The sequence below is a fragment of the Corvus kubaryi genome, unplaced genomic scaffold (genome assembly GCF_017639235.1).
Source record: "Corvus kubaryi isolate FWS band 111438036 unplaced genomic scaffold, C.kubaryi_AGA036_p1.0 138, whole genome shotgun sequence".
Taxonomy (NCBI): domain Eukaryota; kingdom Metazoa; phylum Chordata; class Aves; order Passeriformes; family Corvidae; genus Corvus; species Corvus kubaryi.
In genome coordinates, this window is record NW_024580672.1 from 15,767,265 (window position 1) to 15,780,557 (window position 13,293).

At 49.3% G+C, this 13,293-nt stretch overlaps 1 protein-coding gene across 3 annotated transcripts in view; it reads left to right on the forward strand.

Moving 5' to 3' along the window:
• Positions 1-12,088, forward strand: part of VWA2 (von Willebrand factor A domain containing 2) — a 26,155-nt gene extending 14,067 nt beyond the window's left edge. For all 3 annotated transcript variants that reach the window (XM_042019367.1, XM_042019368.1, XM_042019369.1), the window contains 9 exons: positions 2,382-2,576; positions 3,361-3,491; positions 4,158-4,290; positions 4,732-4,787; positions 5,641-5,748; positions 6,538-7,119; positions 7,440-7,991; positions 10,930-11,052; positions 11,783-12,088. In XM_042019367.1, coding sequence (XP_041875301.1) covers positions 2,382-2,576; positions 3,361-3,491; positions 4,158-4,290; positions 4,732-4,787; positions 5,641-5,748; positions 6,538-7,119; positions 7,440-7,991; positions 10,930-11,052; positions 11,783-11,916 — 2,014 coding nt within the window. In that variant the 3' untranslated portion in view covers positions 11,917-12,088. The remainder of the gene's footprint in view (positions 1-2,381; positions 2,577-3,360; positions 3,492-4,157; positions 4,291-4,731; positions 4,788-5,640; positions 5,749-6,537; positions 7,120-7,439; positions 7,992-10,929; positions 11,053-11,782) is intronic.
• The last annotated feature ends 1,205 nt before the right edge of the window (positions 12,089-13,293 follow it).

Sequence of the window (13,293 nt, forward strand, 5' to 3'; positions counted from 1 at the left end):
GGAGCTGCTGCTTCTAGTTCTGCAGCCGTGCTTTGCTCCAGGTCCCTCTGTTCCTGTGGCTGCTGGCCTGCTGCCTGGACCTCAAGCACAGCCTCTCGCACCACCTCATGGCTGATGTGCCACGCCAAGTCCAGCAGAGCCTGGCTGTAGCCTGGGGGGCTGTGTGGAGCAGGGACTGGGCTCTCTGGCGCTGCCGATGGCACCTCCTCCCTGAGGCCAGGAGAACCTGGTGCCTTTTCCACCTCGGCAGGCAGAGGCTCGGGGGGCTGCTCCTCCTCAGCAGCTCCAGCTGGAGCAGCAGCGGCTGCCAGCTCATCCTCTGTGGGACTCGGCGGGGCAGGAGAGGCGCTGGGCAGCTCACGGGCTGCCTCTCCTGCCACCTGGGTGCCCACACTGCTGGGAGAGGCGGGCCCCTCCTGGGCATCCTCATCCTTCTCTGGGTACAAGGGTTTGTCCCAGATCTTGCAACTGACACCTTCTGCCCATTGGGGCAGCCCCTGGCTGCTGACACTTCCTTCCCACTGGGGCAGCTTTTGGTCACTCCTGTCTTTTTCCCACTGGGGTAGCTCCTGGACATTGTAGTCTTTTCCTTGTGATAGCTCCTTGTCCTTGTTGTCTCCCACTTGGGGCAACTCTGGGGGGAGTCTCTTGTCTCCTTCCCATTGGTACATGTGCAGGTGGCCTTGCACATTTTCTTCCAAAGGAGACAGTTCCTGGTATCCCTCCCCTTCCCACTGGGACAGCTCTTGGCATGTCAGGTCTTCTTCCCACTGGGACAATTCTTGGCGTATCTCATCCTCTTCCTGCCATGGGTACAGCTCCTGGACTGTCAGGCTTTCTTCCCAGTTGTACAGCTCTTGCTGTGTGCCATGCCCCCACTGGACTTTCACACCTACCTCCCTCTGATGCAACTCTTGGTGTGTCACAACTCCCCATGGAGAAACTTCCTGGGTCGTCACTTCTTCTTGCCCTTGGTAAAACTCTTGGATTGTCACTTCTTCCCAGAGGCAAAGTTCTTGGCCGCTAATGCCTCCCCACTGGGAAAGCTCTTGATCCGAGTCGTATTCCCAGTCTTTGTCCATGTTGACAAAGGCCCCCTCCTCCTCAGTGTCCGACAGGGGCAGGCCTGAGCCGCCGCCTGCCCCCAGCCACTGCCCGCTGAGGGCCTGGTCTTGCAGCCAGCCGGGCAAGGGGCTGGGGTGCTGTGAGTTGGGGTTCGCCTCGTCCTCCTTCACGTCTGACGTCGTGCGACGCACAGGGATCCCGGGAGCTGCTTCCTCCTGCGAGAGCGGCTCTGGCGGGACTGGGCTCCCCAGGGCTCCGCGCCCCTTGGATACCCCCTGGCAGGGCAGAGCGGGGCTCCACCGTGTCACAAGGGCCTCCGGGCACCACAATGTCCCGCATCATCCAGGGCCCTGACACAAGGCGCCTGTGTCACAAAGGGCCACACCTGGCACCCCTTTGACAGCTAAAATGAGCACGATTTCCAGATGGAAAACAGAAGCTATAGAGACATTTGTCAAAGCTGGGAATAAAATTCAAATATCCCAAGAGTTCTGGTTACTGCCCTTTGGGGTATGCCCAGCCACTGCCCTGGAGGGATGTCTGCTGAGATAAGGAGATGGAACAATCTCCCAGCAGGGCTCCCGTGGAAGGCAGCTAACCTTTTGCTCATGGCGAGAAAAGACAGACCCAGAATTCTCTGGGTGACCCTATGCAGATCCTTTGTAACCCATTGGCCTTTACCCTCTGGCACCCACCCCCCATATCCCTGTAAAAGCTAGCCCTCTGCCCCTGTGAGACAGAGAGCTCTCATCCCTGGCTCCCCTTCGCTGGACCAATAAAATCTACTTCGTGTGGAACAGCTACACGGGCCTCTCGTCTCTCTCTGGTCTGGCCTGGAGACTGCCCTGCAGAGCTGAGCTGAAATCACAAGCTGATAATCACTAAAGAGCTGACAGCTTCTGCACGGGCCCTCCTAGCCAGCAGCTGAGGGAAGATACTGGACCTTGGGAAGGTGATTCCTTTTGGGACCATTTCTCCGGACTGGTCACCTCTTCCTCGGTCAGAGCTACTGACCCATCACCAGCTGTAATACTGCACCAATTGCAGAAACACTCCACTGTATGTTGGAAGTCTCTTGGAGACCACTCTGGGTTTGAGAGGAGGGAGGTCAGGGTGAATAGATGGGAACTGTGGGTAGGAAGATGAGAAGAATGACAGGATTAGACATCCCCATGGATAAGTTGTGTGGCGACAAGCAGAAATAGGCTTCATTTCCCATTACCAGAGGGTAAAAATTTGAAACCCAATGGTAAATTCAGTAGCAGGGGAGAAATTCTGATTTTTTTCTTTTCTGATTATATCTCCTTGCTTTCTAGAGGTGGGAGCACAGAGACAGGTCAGGCTCTGAAGTACATTCTTCATAAGGGTTTCCCTGGTGGCAGAAACTCAAGTGTCCCTGAAGTCCTGATCATCATTTCAGATGGAAAGTCCCAGGGCAGCACTGCAATGCCTGCGATGCAGGTGAAGGAAAGACACATCATAGTTTTTGCAGTGGGAATCAAGTTTCCAAGGTAGGAAACTCTCCAGAGTGGGAAGTAGACACCCAGCTAGCCAAATGGCAAGTCCTGGTGAGTGACGGGTCATCTTGGGCTAGATACGAATTTTGGAAAGAGAAAAGGTGTCCTAGTTTTTGCCAGAGCAGACTACAGAGTAATTTTTTTTTTTTTTTCTGTAGCTGGGGGGGCGGGTGTGGTTGTAGGTGTGTCTAAGAGATAATCCATACCATTTTATCATTGCCAGGGGCAGGGGAAAAGGACTCTCTCCCTTCAGAGAGAGGAAGGGTGGTGGACAAAACAGTCGGTATTGAGACAAACTTTCCAAGTAAATTGATTTTGTCTTACACCTTTTGTTATTAATATTGTTATTGCTGCTGCTACTGTTTGATTTCTCATCTCATTTCTGTTCTCAAAAATTATTCTTACCTCAATCCATGATCTTTGCCTTTCGTGTTTCCAGCTGGAGGTGAGAGGGGAAGCAAGTGTAGACCTGGTTTCAGTGAGACCACTAAATTTGGGAATACCAAACTTAAACCATGACAAAAGGGAGTTTGCAGGGCAATACAGGCATGGAGGAAACACTGACTTGGTGGCTGATGTAGGAGGAGCACTAGAGTTGATAAAGGAAACTTCCACTGAGTAGAGCTACGCTACTGCCTGAGACTAAACATGCCAGGATTTTGGAAACTGAAGAGTGCCATGGTTTTGCATCAACTCTCTATTTGTTGCACAGGGTTGGTTTTGATTCTTAATTCTTTGTGGGGGAGACTGAGCAGCTGACCTGTCCCTTGCTTGGTAGGTGGGAGGAGCTGCATGTGCTGGCCAGTGAGCCCCCTGAGCGGCACCTGCTCTTTGCTGGAGATGCTGATGATGCTGCCAACGGCCTGTACAGCACCTTGAATGACCCTGTCTGCACTGCCACTGCTCCAGGTGACCCTGCTGGCCCCACCTCCGTGCCCATGCTTTTAGCTTGGACCATGGCACTGAGTGAGGAAGATAGGGCAGTGTCAGGAAGCATACAGGGGAATTAGCAGGTGGTGCACTTCGAGGCAACCTGCTTCTGGTGCCCAAACTGGATGGCATGCTCTCCAAATGCCTCCAAGCTGCAGAATCCTAAATCTTTCTGCATCCTAGTTCTCCTCTGAAAGTGGGAGTACTGGCTTTTGCTCATGTGACAGGGGATAGAGGGCTAAACGCAGTTGTGTTAAATTTTCTAATGGACTTGGCTGTGTGTTAAGGGCAGGCACCTGGGGCTTGCAGGAGTTATAAAGGATAGAACTAGACTGCTCCAGAGGTAGCAGAACATCAAACACATGAATGATAAAGGCACCAAAGAGGCTGAAAAGCTGTCTTTGAACTGTGAACTCAGCAGTACGAGGTTTGTAGCAAATCAGAGGAGGCTGAATATTTAGCTCCCTGGAAAGTAGAGTAGGCTGGTGAGATTTTCACTGGGAAATTTCTCCTCTGGGGTCTCATGGAGGCTGTTGGAAGCTCTGCCCAGTCTATTGTTGTCAGGTAGTTGAAAATGGCTGTCTGCTCTCACAGCCTTTGTATTTTCAGGCAAATGATGCAAGTTTGCCTTTTACTTGGCTACAGGCTGCAAAGTTGAGTCCCACCCTTGTGAACGAAGGACCCTGGAAACTGTGAAAGAACTGGCTGGCAACTATGTGTGTTGGAAAGGCTCAAAGCAGCCCAATGCAGTGCAGGCTTCACTGTGCCCTTTCATCAGGTAAGCTGGACACCCACATCTCTAAAAATGCATGGGGCTGAGAGATAAGAAATACAGTAATGAGGCTTTTATCTGACCTTGACTGTTACTGGGATGAAGATCCCTCAGAAGACTGATGCAAGCATGGTCTCCAGTCCTAGGAAGAGTCTCTGCTCTGATCATTGGCTGATCTGAGAAGCAAGCAAACAAAATAATTTTTTTGAGTCTTAAAAATGCATCCATAATCTTTAAATGTAAAGATTACAGCTGAATTCAAAATCAAAATGGTAGATTTGATGCAATTATGTTTTTCCTTTTGCCACCTCATTTAGAATGGACTTTTTTTTTAAATACTTGTTTTGAAAACCTGTGTTTTCAAAGGAAAATTTGTTCCATTGAAAACACAGTAAGGTCAACCTTAAAGGCACCTTGTTAATATTTATATTTAAATTCCTGTTTCAGGTGGAAGCGAGTCTTGATAAAACACCCATCCAGGTGCTTCCGAACTGTATGTCCAGGTGGGAGTTTGCTTTTCCAAAATTTTAATTTATGAAGCAGGAGAGGTAATAACTAAAGAACAAAAAGACAGGTGTTTGCTTTCACTTCTCAAAAATTTTGTTCTGACTCATTTTGTCAGTGAGAGACAGTGGTCAGTAGATATTTAATCAATTTTTTTGTTTCTCATGGGTATCTATGACCAGAGTTCTTTTGGATTAAAATGTCTCCCAGTAATTTCTCCTCCACTTGAGGAGCTGGTGAATCCTCAGCTGTTCATGTCCCGGGGGCAGAGTCTTGCACTGTTTCCCAGTGCCTGCAGGGAGTCAGTGTTCTCCAGCCAGAGGAGCACGCAGTGATGCCTCCAGTCATACACTTGGTACCATAAGCAGCATCAGGTTAGCAGGGAGCCTGACACATGATGATCACCAGCCTATTTTTTGGCTGTTGAAATAGCTGTGGTCCTTCAGTCCTTTTTGCAAGTTCAGGTGACAGCAGCTTTATTTTCTTTATCAGTACAACACTGTCTAAGCAGCAGACCAGACCCTGACCCCTTCATTGCTGCTGTAAATCTGGCAGGGCACAGGACCTTTAGCATTTCTCTGTTTATACGAATATGGTGTCACTGGCATTGTTCCAAATCACATGAAGTCACAGTCTGGTTTGCTTTCTTGCTATAGCCTGCTGGAGACCCATCCCAAAAGGAAATTGCCATGGAGGTGAAAGTACACATGGCGCTGTGTTAGTTCAAACTTGTAGCAAGAGGAGCAGAGCTGTGACCCTTTTTCCACTAATGGCGATGCTCACACTGGCAGAGGATGGGGAGGGGCAGGCTCCCTGCTGACTCCCTGTCTTTCTCTCCCCTGTCCTGTTTAGACCCTTGTGACTCCCAGCCATGCCAGAATGGTGGCACGTGTGTCCCAGAGGGACTGGACAGATACCACTGCCTCTGCGTGCTGGGGTACGCAGCAGACGTCCACTGTGGTAGGTGTGGACGTGTGCTCTGTCTCCTTCCCTCTTGGCCGAGTCCTGCCTTCGTGGTGCCCTTTGTGCCACCATGGGGACACCTGGGGTTGGGCTTTTCTCCAGAAGGCAGGCCGAGTTCATTCTCATGCTGATCCCAACTGTGTCAGGCCCAGTGACTGGGTCCTGCTGTTCAGACACCATGTGGGTACGGAGAGAACCAGTATTGACAGTCTCACCCTGGCATGGCTGCCTTTGTGTCTAAATGCAGCTGCCATGTGATCAGGAGAACAGAGACACTGGGAGAGACATGGATGTGTCTGTTGGTCCCCTCCCTGCACACATGGGTCCAGCAGGAGCTCCTGGTTTTGGGGGTTCAGTGTAAAAAAAGCCAAAAACTCCTGATCATTAGAAAGCACCTTGTACTTACATTCCCCAGGACCAAGGCTCCCACTTCGAAGCATCTCAGGGTGTCATAGGTGAGGGTCTGGTGCTTGGACTCTCTCTCCGATCTGTGATTGTGTCATTCAGAGTGTTTTGCCCACAGCACTAAGAGGGTGGAGTTGCCATTTCTGATTTGAAGTTTGCCATCCAAAAGTTCATGAATTCCCATAGATACTTCCTGTCTCTAAAGGCTTATATGGCATCCAACCGAAGCAAAGCCTGCTCCTGGCACATTTGTCCTCCAACTCATGATGTGAGTGGCAAAATGTTTGGGTTACTGGACACAATGTCCCCTCTCCACAACGCTTCCAGCAGGCCCCTGCAGGGATTGCCCTGCAAATGACTAATCGCCTTCTCCCTTTCCAGCAGCAAAGCTGAGCCTTGAGTGTGGCGTGGATCTCCTTTTTCTCATGGACAGCTCAGCAGGGATCACACTGGAAGGGTTCCTGCGCTTCAAGGCCTTCCTCAAGAGATTCCTCCAAGCCATGGTGGGCCAGGACTCACCAATGAGCGTGGGGGTGGCCCTGTACGATGATGATGTCAAGATACCCATCGAACTGGGCCAACACAAGGATGCATTCAGTCTCATGAAGAGTATTGATGCCTTGAATTTCAGTGGAGGAAGAACCCTGACAGGCAGAGCCCTGCAACACATTGCACAGCACGGTTTTAGGAGTACCCCAGTCTTTGCAGATGTGCAGGATGATCTCCCACGTGTGGTTGTCCTGCTCACTGACTCCAAGTCCCAGGATTCGGTGGCAGAAGCCGCTAAGTACGCAAAGGACCAAAATCTGTTCTTGATCGGCGTAGGCAACAGCTTCATGAGAGCAGAGCTGACCACAGTGACTGGCAATCCACAGCAGACCATTGTCTACTCCGACCCCCAGGACCTGTTCAACAGGATCCCAGAGCTGCAGAGAAAAATCTGCAGTGTGGGCAGTCCTGAAGGTAAAAGCGTGGTAGGGGCATTGTGGAGCAAGTCTGCAAAACCATGCAGAGGTGTCCTGAATTTCATCAGGGAGGAGGGAAGGACAGAAGGATGAATGTCCTTGTTTTGGTTTTAGTCACAGATCCAGGGACTAACCTTCCGGGAGTGATTTTTGTGATGAATCTCTGCCTATGACTGTGAAAGGGACACAGATCACCCTTCACAGTTGGTGATCACCAGTGTTGAATTTTGCCCATGATTTCCTCCCACTGCTGTTTTTCAGTCAGAAAGGAGTAGATGCATGTTCTGAGTGATACCATATTTGTGCTCCTTTCCATAGGCTGCCAGGCCCAGTCTCTTGACTTGACATTTGCTGTGGATGCCTCGTCTGGAGTTGGCCTGGAGAACTTTCTGCATCTGAGGCGCTTTGTCAGGAGCAGCTGTTTGCACTTCGTCATCGACCGGGATGTCACCCAAATTGCGCTGGTGATCTATGGCAGCAAAGCTCACACTGTGTTTGCTTTGGACACCCACACAAGCAACTCTGCTGTTTTCCAGGCCATCGACCAGGTGCCTTTCCTTGGGGACTCAGCCTCTGCTGGAAGTGCCTTGCTCCATGTTTACAGTGATGTAATGACTGTGCAGAAGGGAGCAAGACCTGGTGTCAACAAGGTGGTGGTGCTGCTCACCAATGGAGGTGGCATGCAGGATGCAGCTGCCCCAGCTCAGCAGCTGAGGCACAACGGCATCTTAGTGTTCGTGGTTGTTGTTGGGGATGCAGAGAGGGACACGCTGCTGAGAGTTGCTGGGTCTCCCAGCTATCTGGTCCACATCTCCTCCTATGAAGACCTGCAGTATTACCAAGGGCTTATCATCGAAAGGATCTGTGAAGGTAGGAGAGCCTCCAGTCCACTCTCTCTGTCAGTGCCACCAGCTGCTGCTGTTGTAGGTTTTCTGATGTTGTACTGACTGAACTCGATACTATCTTTTACCTTTTACAGATGGGGAAACTATGACACAGAGATCTGATGACTGTCCAAAGCAATCCTAGAGGAATAGTAACCAACTTCCCTAAGATTCAGTCCAGTGCGTGAGAGTGGGCATAGTGTGACTGGCTCTTTCCAGTCCTGCTAGGTCTAGGTTCTGCTTTCTCTGAAAGAAAAAGAAGTTTGCTCTTTTTCTGATGTTATTTTATATCTGTAGAATTTGCTGTGTGTTACTGTACCCCTGCAGTGTTGCTGGGGGGGGGCTTAATGGGTCCCTTTTTTGTGCTGGTCCCTGAGTGAGGTCTCTGCTCTCTTGTTCAACAGGTTTGTGACCAGGTGTTTGTAAAGTGGTGAGTCTACAACCTCATCATTCCCGTTCCTCCTTAATATCCCACTACTGCAGTTATCATGTAGGCTTTTGAGATTTTATTTGTGTTGCACTGTATTTAATCTTAAAAACAGAATCTGTCAATTTTGAAGCCTTCAGACTGTTAAACTAGGCCTTCAGACAAATTGTGATTAATCTTGTTTGTAGGACCAAATCCTTATCTTCAAAGTGGAAGGAAGAATTTCAAATATTCCTATAAAACTTGCATTTGTGAGAGGCTAAAAATAAAGGTGCACTTTCTTTGAAACTTAGTCCTGAATGTGAGTGCCTGTATTTTATGGAAATCAGCTTTTCAAAAAGGACAGCAGCCCTAGTTTGCAGACAGTGGTGGTGAAAGTGCTCCTAGTTAAAATACAATGCCTTGTTTTCTCATTCAAAATAGCCTAAGTTTAACATCTAGCTATTTGCTTTTATTATGTTTTAACATGTTTGTAAAATCAAACGGAGAAGCATGTTTGAGCTTCAGCACAGAGGTCCTTTTCATCTCTGGGCATGCCTGTGTCTCCTTCAGGCTTAGAAAGAGCTATAGCATCATCTCTTTGGGGTGAGGAGCCCCTCTCCTGGCAGGCTCTGCAGATGGTTTCTACCTGGAGCTTTTCAGCGTGTTTCTGTTGCAGTGGTACTTTCAGCTGTGTTATTACAAAAACAATGTACTGTACCTTGAAATTAGCTAAAATGCCAGGGGTGAAGGGGAAGAGACAGCAAGGTTCAAGGAGTCAGGGTAATAACATACCATTTCCTGAGACTGAATTGCTGCTTTCGTTTCATGTGCAGGTAATCACAGCTTGTACTAGATAGGCTGGGACCAAGGGCGATGTAAAGATAAGCCCTTCACTCAGTCTTCTACTCCCAAGTCTGAGGCTTAATAACAGAATCATTGTCTGTGAAAGGACTTCAAAAAATATATGACTCATGAGAAACAGACCCTGCCTCTAGGTACCGGGAATATGGTATTAATTCTGAGGCTCAGCTGAAAAGAGTACAGAAATAAAGGACCCAGGGTTTAGGAGAAAAGATCCCAAGCGTTAAATAGATATGAATCTGATTAATAGAAATACAAGTTATTGGGATCATCAAAGTGCAAGAACCTTGTTTAAGGTATGTTAACAGCAGGCTTGAATTCAGAGAAATGATTCCCCAAAGCAGGGACTGTGAGGTTATGCTGTGGAGCAGCCCTGGAGGGATGTGGTGGACACATGACCTGTAGAGCAGAGCACCATGGAGCAGCTCCCTGGGGAACAGCAGCACCTGGGAGATGAGCAGCGTGTCCAAGAGATCCAGCTTTCATTGCCAGTGGCTCTTCCAGCCCAATGAAAGTGGAAGTGTCCACCCTGGGGGATACACTATCAGGCAGGACCCCATCTCAGAAGTCCCATGATGACAAAAACGTTTCTGACCCCAGCTGGGTTCCCTATAAAATCCACCGGAGCTAAAGATTGAGATGTCTCAGATCTAGGACTGTCCAAGAAAAAATTCAATTATAATTTTGCCAGTGTTAGGTGTAGGTTGAGACTTGATGTGCACCTACCTGTACAGTGAGAATGAGCACAGTGTATGTTAAGCTGTAGAAAGCTGCCTGACAGGTAGGGGATGGTATTTGTATTCTTTCTTTTTCTCCTTTTCCTATTCTTTCTGTGTTTTTTCTACCCTGGAGCAAAGACTAAGGCAAGCAGCTCTGCACCATGTAGCTGTTGAGCAGAGGAATTTCACACCCTCACCAACACTGCAGTGGTGTTGCCAGCAGACTGGAAGCAAATCCCTCTGGGATGCTGCTACTTAACCTAATGTATTGGCAGCAAGGCAGCATGGAACACTGCCAGCCCTGCTGACAGCTGGGCTCTGTTGTGTTGAGAGGGTTGGGAAAGCTGTCACATACTTCATAACAACAGGGCTAATAGCTTGGGCTGTGCTTGCAGGCTGCTCTCAAACCTCCTAGAAAAGAAGCCCAGAAATTTTCCCTGTGTTGTTTTCCATTCATGCCATCCTTGCTTCCCAGCTGGCAACTTCTCCTTATTCCTCTCTAGTGGAAACTTTTGTCCTCTCTGGGGCAAAGTGAGGTTTGAACTTCAGTGGCATTTGGGATTGTGAACTTGTTAGAGCAGGGCATGTGTCTTGCTCTGTGTTGTCCATGTCTGGATGTGGGGAGTTTGGGGGTGCTCACAGCTCTGAAGATGCTCCATTTTGCTTTTCTGTGGTATGCAGCCTATCATGATGTCACTCTTTTAGACTTTACTAGGAATATTCTCCTCCAGATTAGGACACCTAGCAAAGCCATTCTGCTCTCTAGGTTAAAGTGTCAAGACAGGGTTGTGGCTTGCACCCTCTGCCATGTTAATGTTTTTCCAGTCCCATTAGCCCTTGATACCATGTTTTGCAGCATTCCTGATGGATGTGGGTCCTAGCTAGTAACACTCCAGAGATGCCTGAGCCTACTCCTCTGCTTATGTCTGTTGCAGAAGCAAGAAGCCCTGTGAACCTGTGCAAGCCCAACCCGTGCATGAACCAGGGCGTGTGCATCCTTGGGCCGGGGAGCTACCGCTGCGAGTGCCACGGCTGGGAAGGACCCCACTGCGAGACCAGTAAGGATCAGCTGGCAGCAGCCCCTCCGAACTGATCCCACATCTCCGCCTCTCCCTGAAGCACAGAAGTGGCTGTAACACTTGGACAGCTGTTGGGTGGCCAGGTCTTGGTGCTGAGGTGGTCTCTATCTTATGGAAAGTGGAGAGGTTTGGGGTGCTGAGGGGAGCAAGGGCTTCTCTCAAGAAGCTGTGCATTTTTACACATCCACTAAGTGAGTTGACTGTGAGGGGACCTCAAGAAGATCTAATAATTTTGGTAGCCTTCCACTCTGTTCTGTTCCCCTTTTCCCTCTGCCCTGCTACAAGAAAGAATCTTTCCTAGGCTCCCCAGGTGAAAAGACTTGACTCCCTTTTAATGGGAGGGAGCTGTTTCTGTTGGACCCCCTCCCTATTACTTTCAGTGCTGTTCATGGTGTAAAAGCTTCCCCATTGCCTTCCTTCTGTTCAGCAGGGGAGCAATGGCCAGGAGGTGGGGAGTCTCTGGCTCTCTAGAGGGGTGGGGGAGTCTCTGGTCCTGTGCCCATAGCATGAAGTTCTCAATTTAAGTGGGTTTTCCCCTTGCCCAGTATTTTGCTTTTTACCTGAACCCAGAAATTCTGACTTCCAGTGGCCTCTAATATCTGTCAGCTAAGGCTAGGGGAATGCTTGTTTGGTTGTTGTGGACTGAGTGTGACCTTATCCCTTGGTCCTAAAGCCCCCATCCCACATCTGTGCTTGTCTTCTGCAACAGGAGTTCTCCGGGGTGACGCTCCGAGATCTCCAGCCCTTCCTCTGCATTCCCATGTGAAGTGGAGTCCAAGGGGTTTGCAGCACTTCTCCAGAGCCCTCCAGCACAGCAAAAGGCAAATGGATCAGAGGCACTAACACAGATGTGCCGAGGGCTCCAGTTCTCTGTCCAGGAACACTTTCTGCCACTCACAGGCATTGTCCAGCACAGGGACTGTGTTGAGGCTATTCCCAGTTCCTGTATTGCACAAACTGGGCTTCCCAGTGCTCTCTTTCTTTTATAATTGAAGTAAATACTTGTGTTTAAGTATTTCTTTCTGGCATTTTGCATTCCCTCATCCGGGTCTTAAGGTCGTGTGATTGTTTTGGGGTTTTTTTTAACAGATTTTGAGAGATCTTCGAGTTAGCAAAAAAATATGTAGAAGTCTGAGCAATTCTGGAGCTCCTGCTGAAGGGGTATAACACAGAGAATGCACTTGCAGCCAGGTGCTGGAGTGAATGGCTTGTTACATGCAGGAAGACAGAGGAAGAGGAAGGAGAACTGATTACAAGCCTCTATTCTGTTTCATATGTTGTCCATGCTGCTTTCTTCTCTGAATTTATTGGGCTGTGATGGTTCACATATCTCCAGAGACAGTTTGGCCACATCCTTTGGAGCATCAGCCTCCCTGCATCACTAGATCACTTCGCCCACAAACCTGTAAAATTTACGTAACTGCTCCCCCAGCGCCCATGGTTCCCAGCATTGGATTGTTCTCTGCTGACTTTCCCATGGTGTCTGTCACCTCAGGAGAGTGCAATCAGGTCTGCACAGAGTCAAGGCAGAGATATTAACTGTGACTGCCAGTGCTCGTGAGAATAGTGTCTATTGTTCCCAGAAGAAGAAAAATCCCTCTACCCAGATGTCCTGGCCCCGAGTTTGAATAGTAACATTGGATGGACAAAGAGAGACACAAATTGCTCAGCAGGTTTGTTGTCAAAAGAAGAATGGTCTGAAAGCACTCTCAGGGATGAAAGCTGGCACTGAGACAGGAGAAGCACTGTTGTGCCTTGTGGGAGAAACCAGGCTGGGAGAAAGAGGAAATTCTCCTTTCTTGTCCCTGTCACTTTGGTAGATTGTCTGTGTCCTAAGGCACAGCAGAATAGAGGCTTAGTTGAAGGGCTGACATTTGGGATACAAAGGGAAACTAATCTATTAATGTTATTTCAGCATGGCTGTAGCTCAGCATTGCCTCTGCTATTAACCTGCCAGTCTTCTCTTCATGTGGGGAGAGTGGGCTTGATCAGACTCACACCAAAGACGTGGTTCATGGTATGGTGCAGAAGTGCCTGTGGAGCTGGCTGGATTCCAGCCAGACTGCTCTCAAAAGTCTCCCTGACCTCCTTGTGCATCCTCCTTGTGCATCCTCGTTTGTGTGAAGGGTCCGAGGGCCCCCCCCCCCCCCCCAATCTCACCCCACTGCCCTGGTGGGTCTGCAGCTCCCTGGGGTTTTCTGTTCCATCGTTTGCCTAACA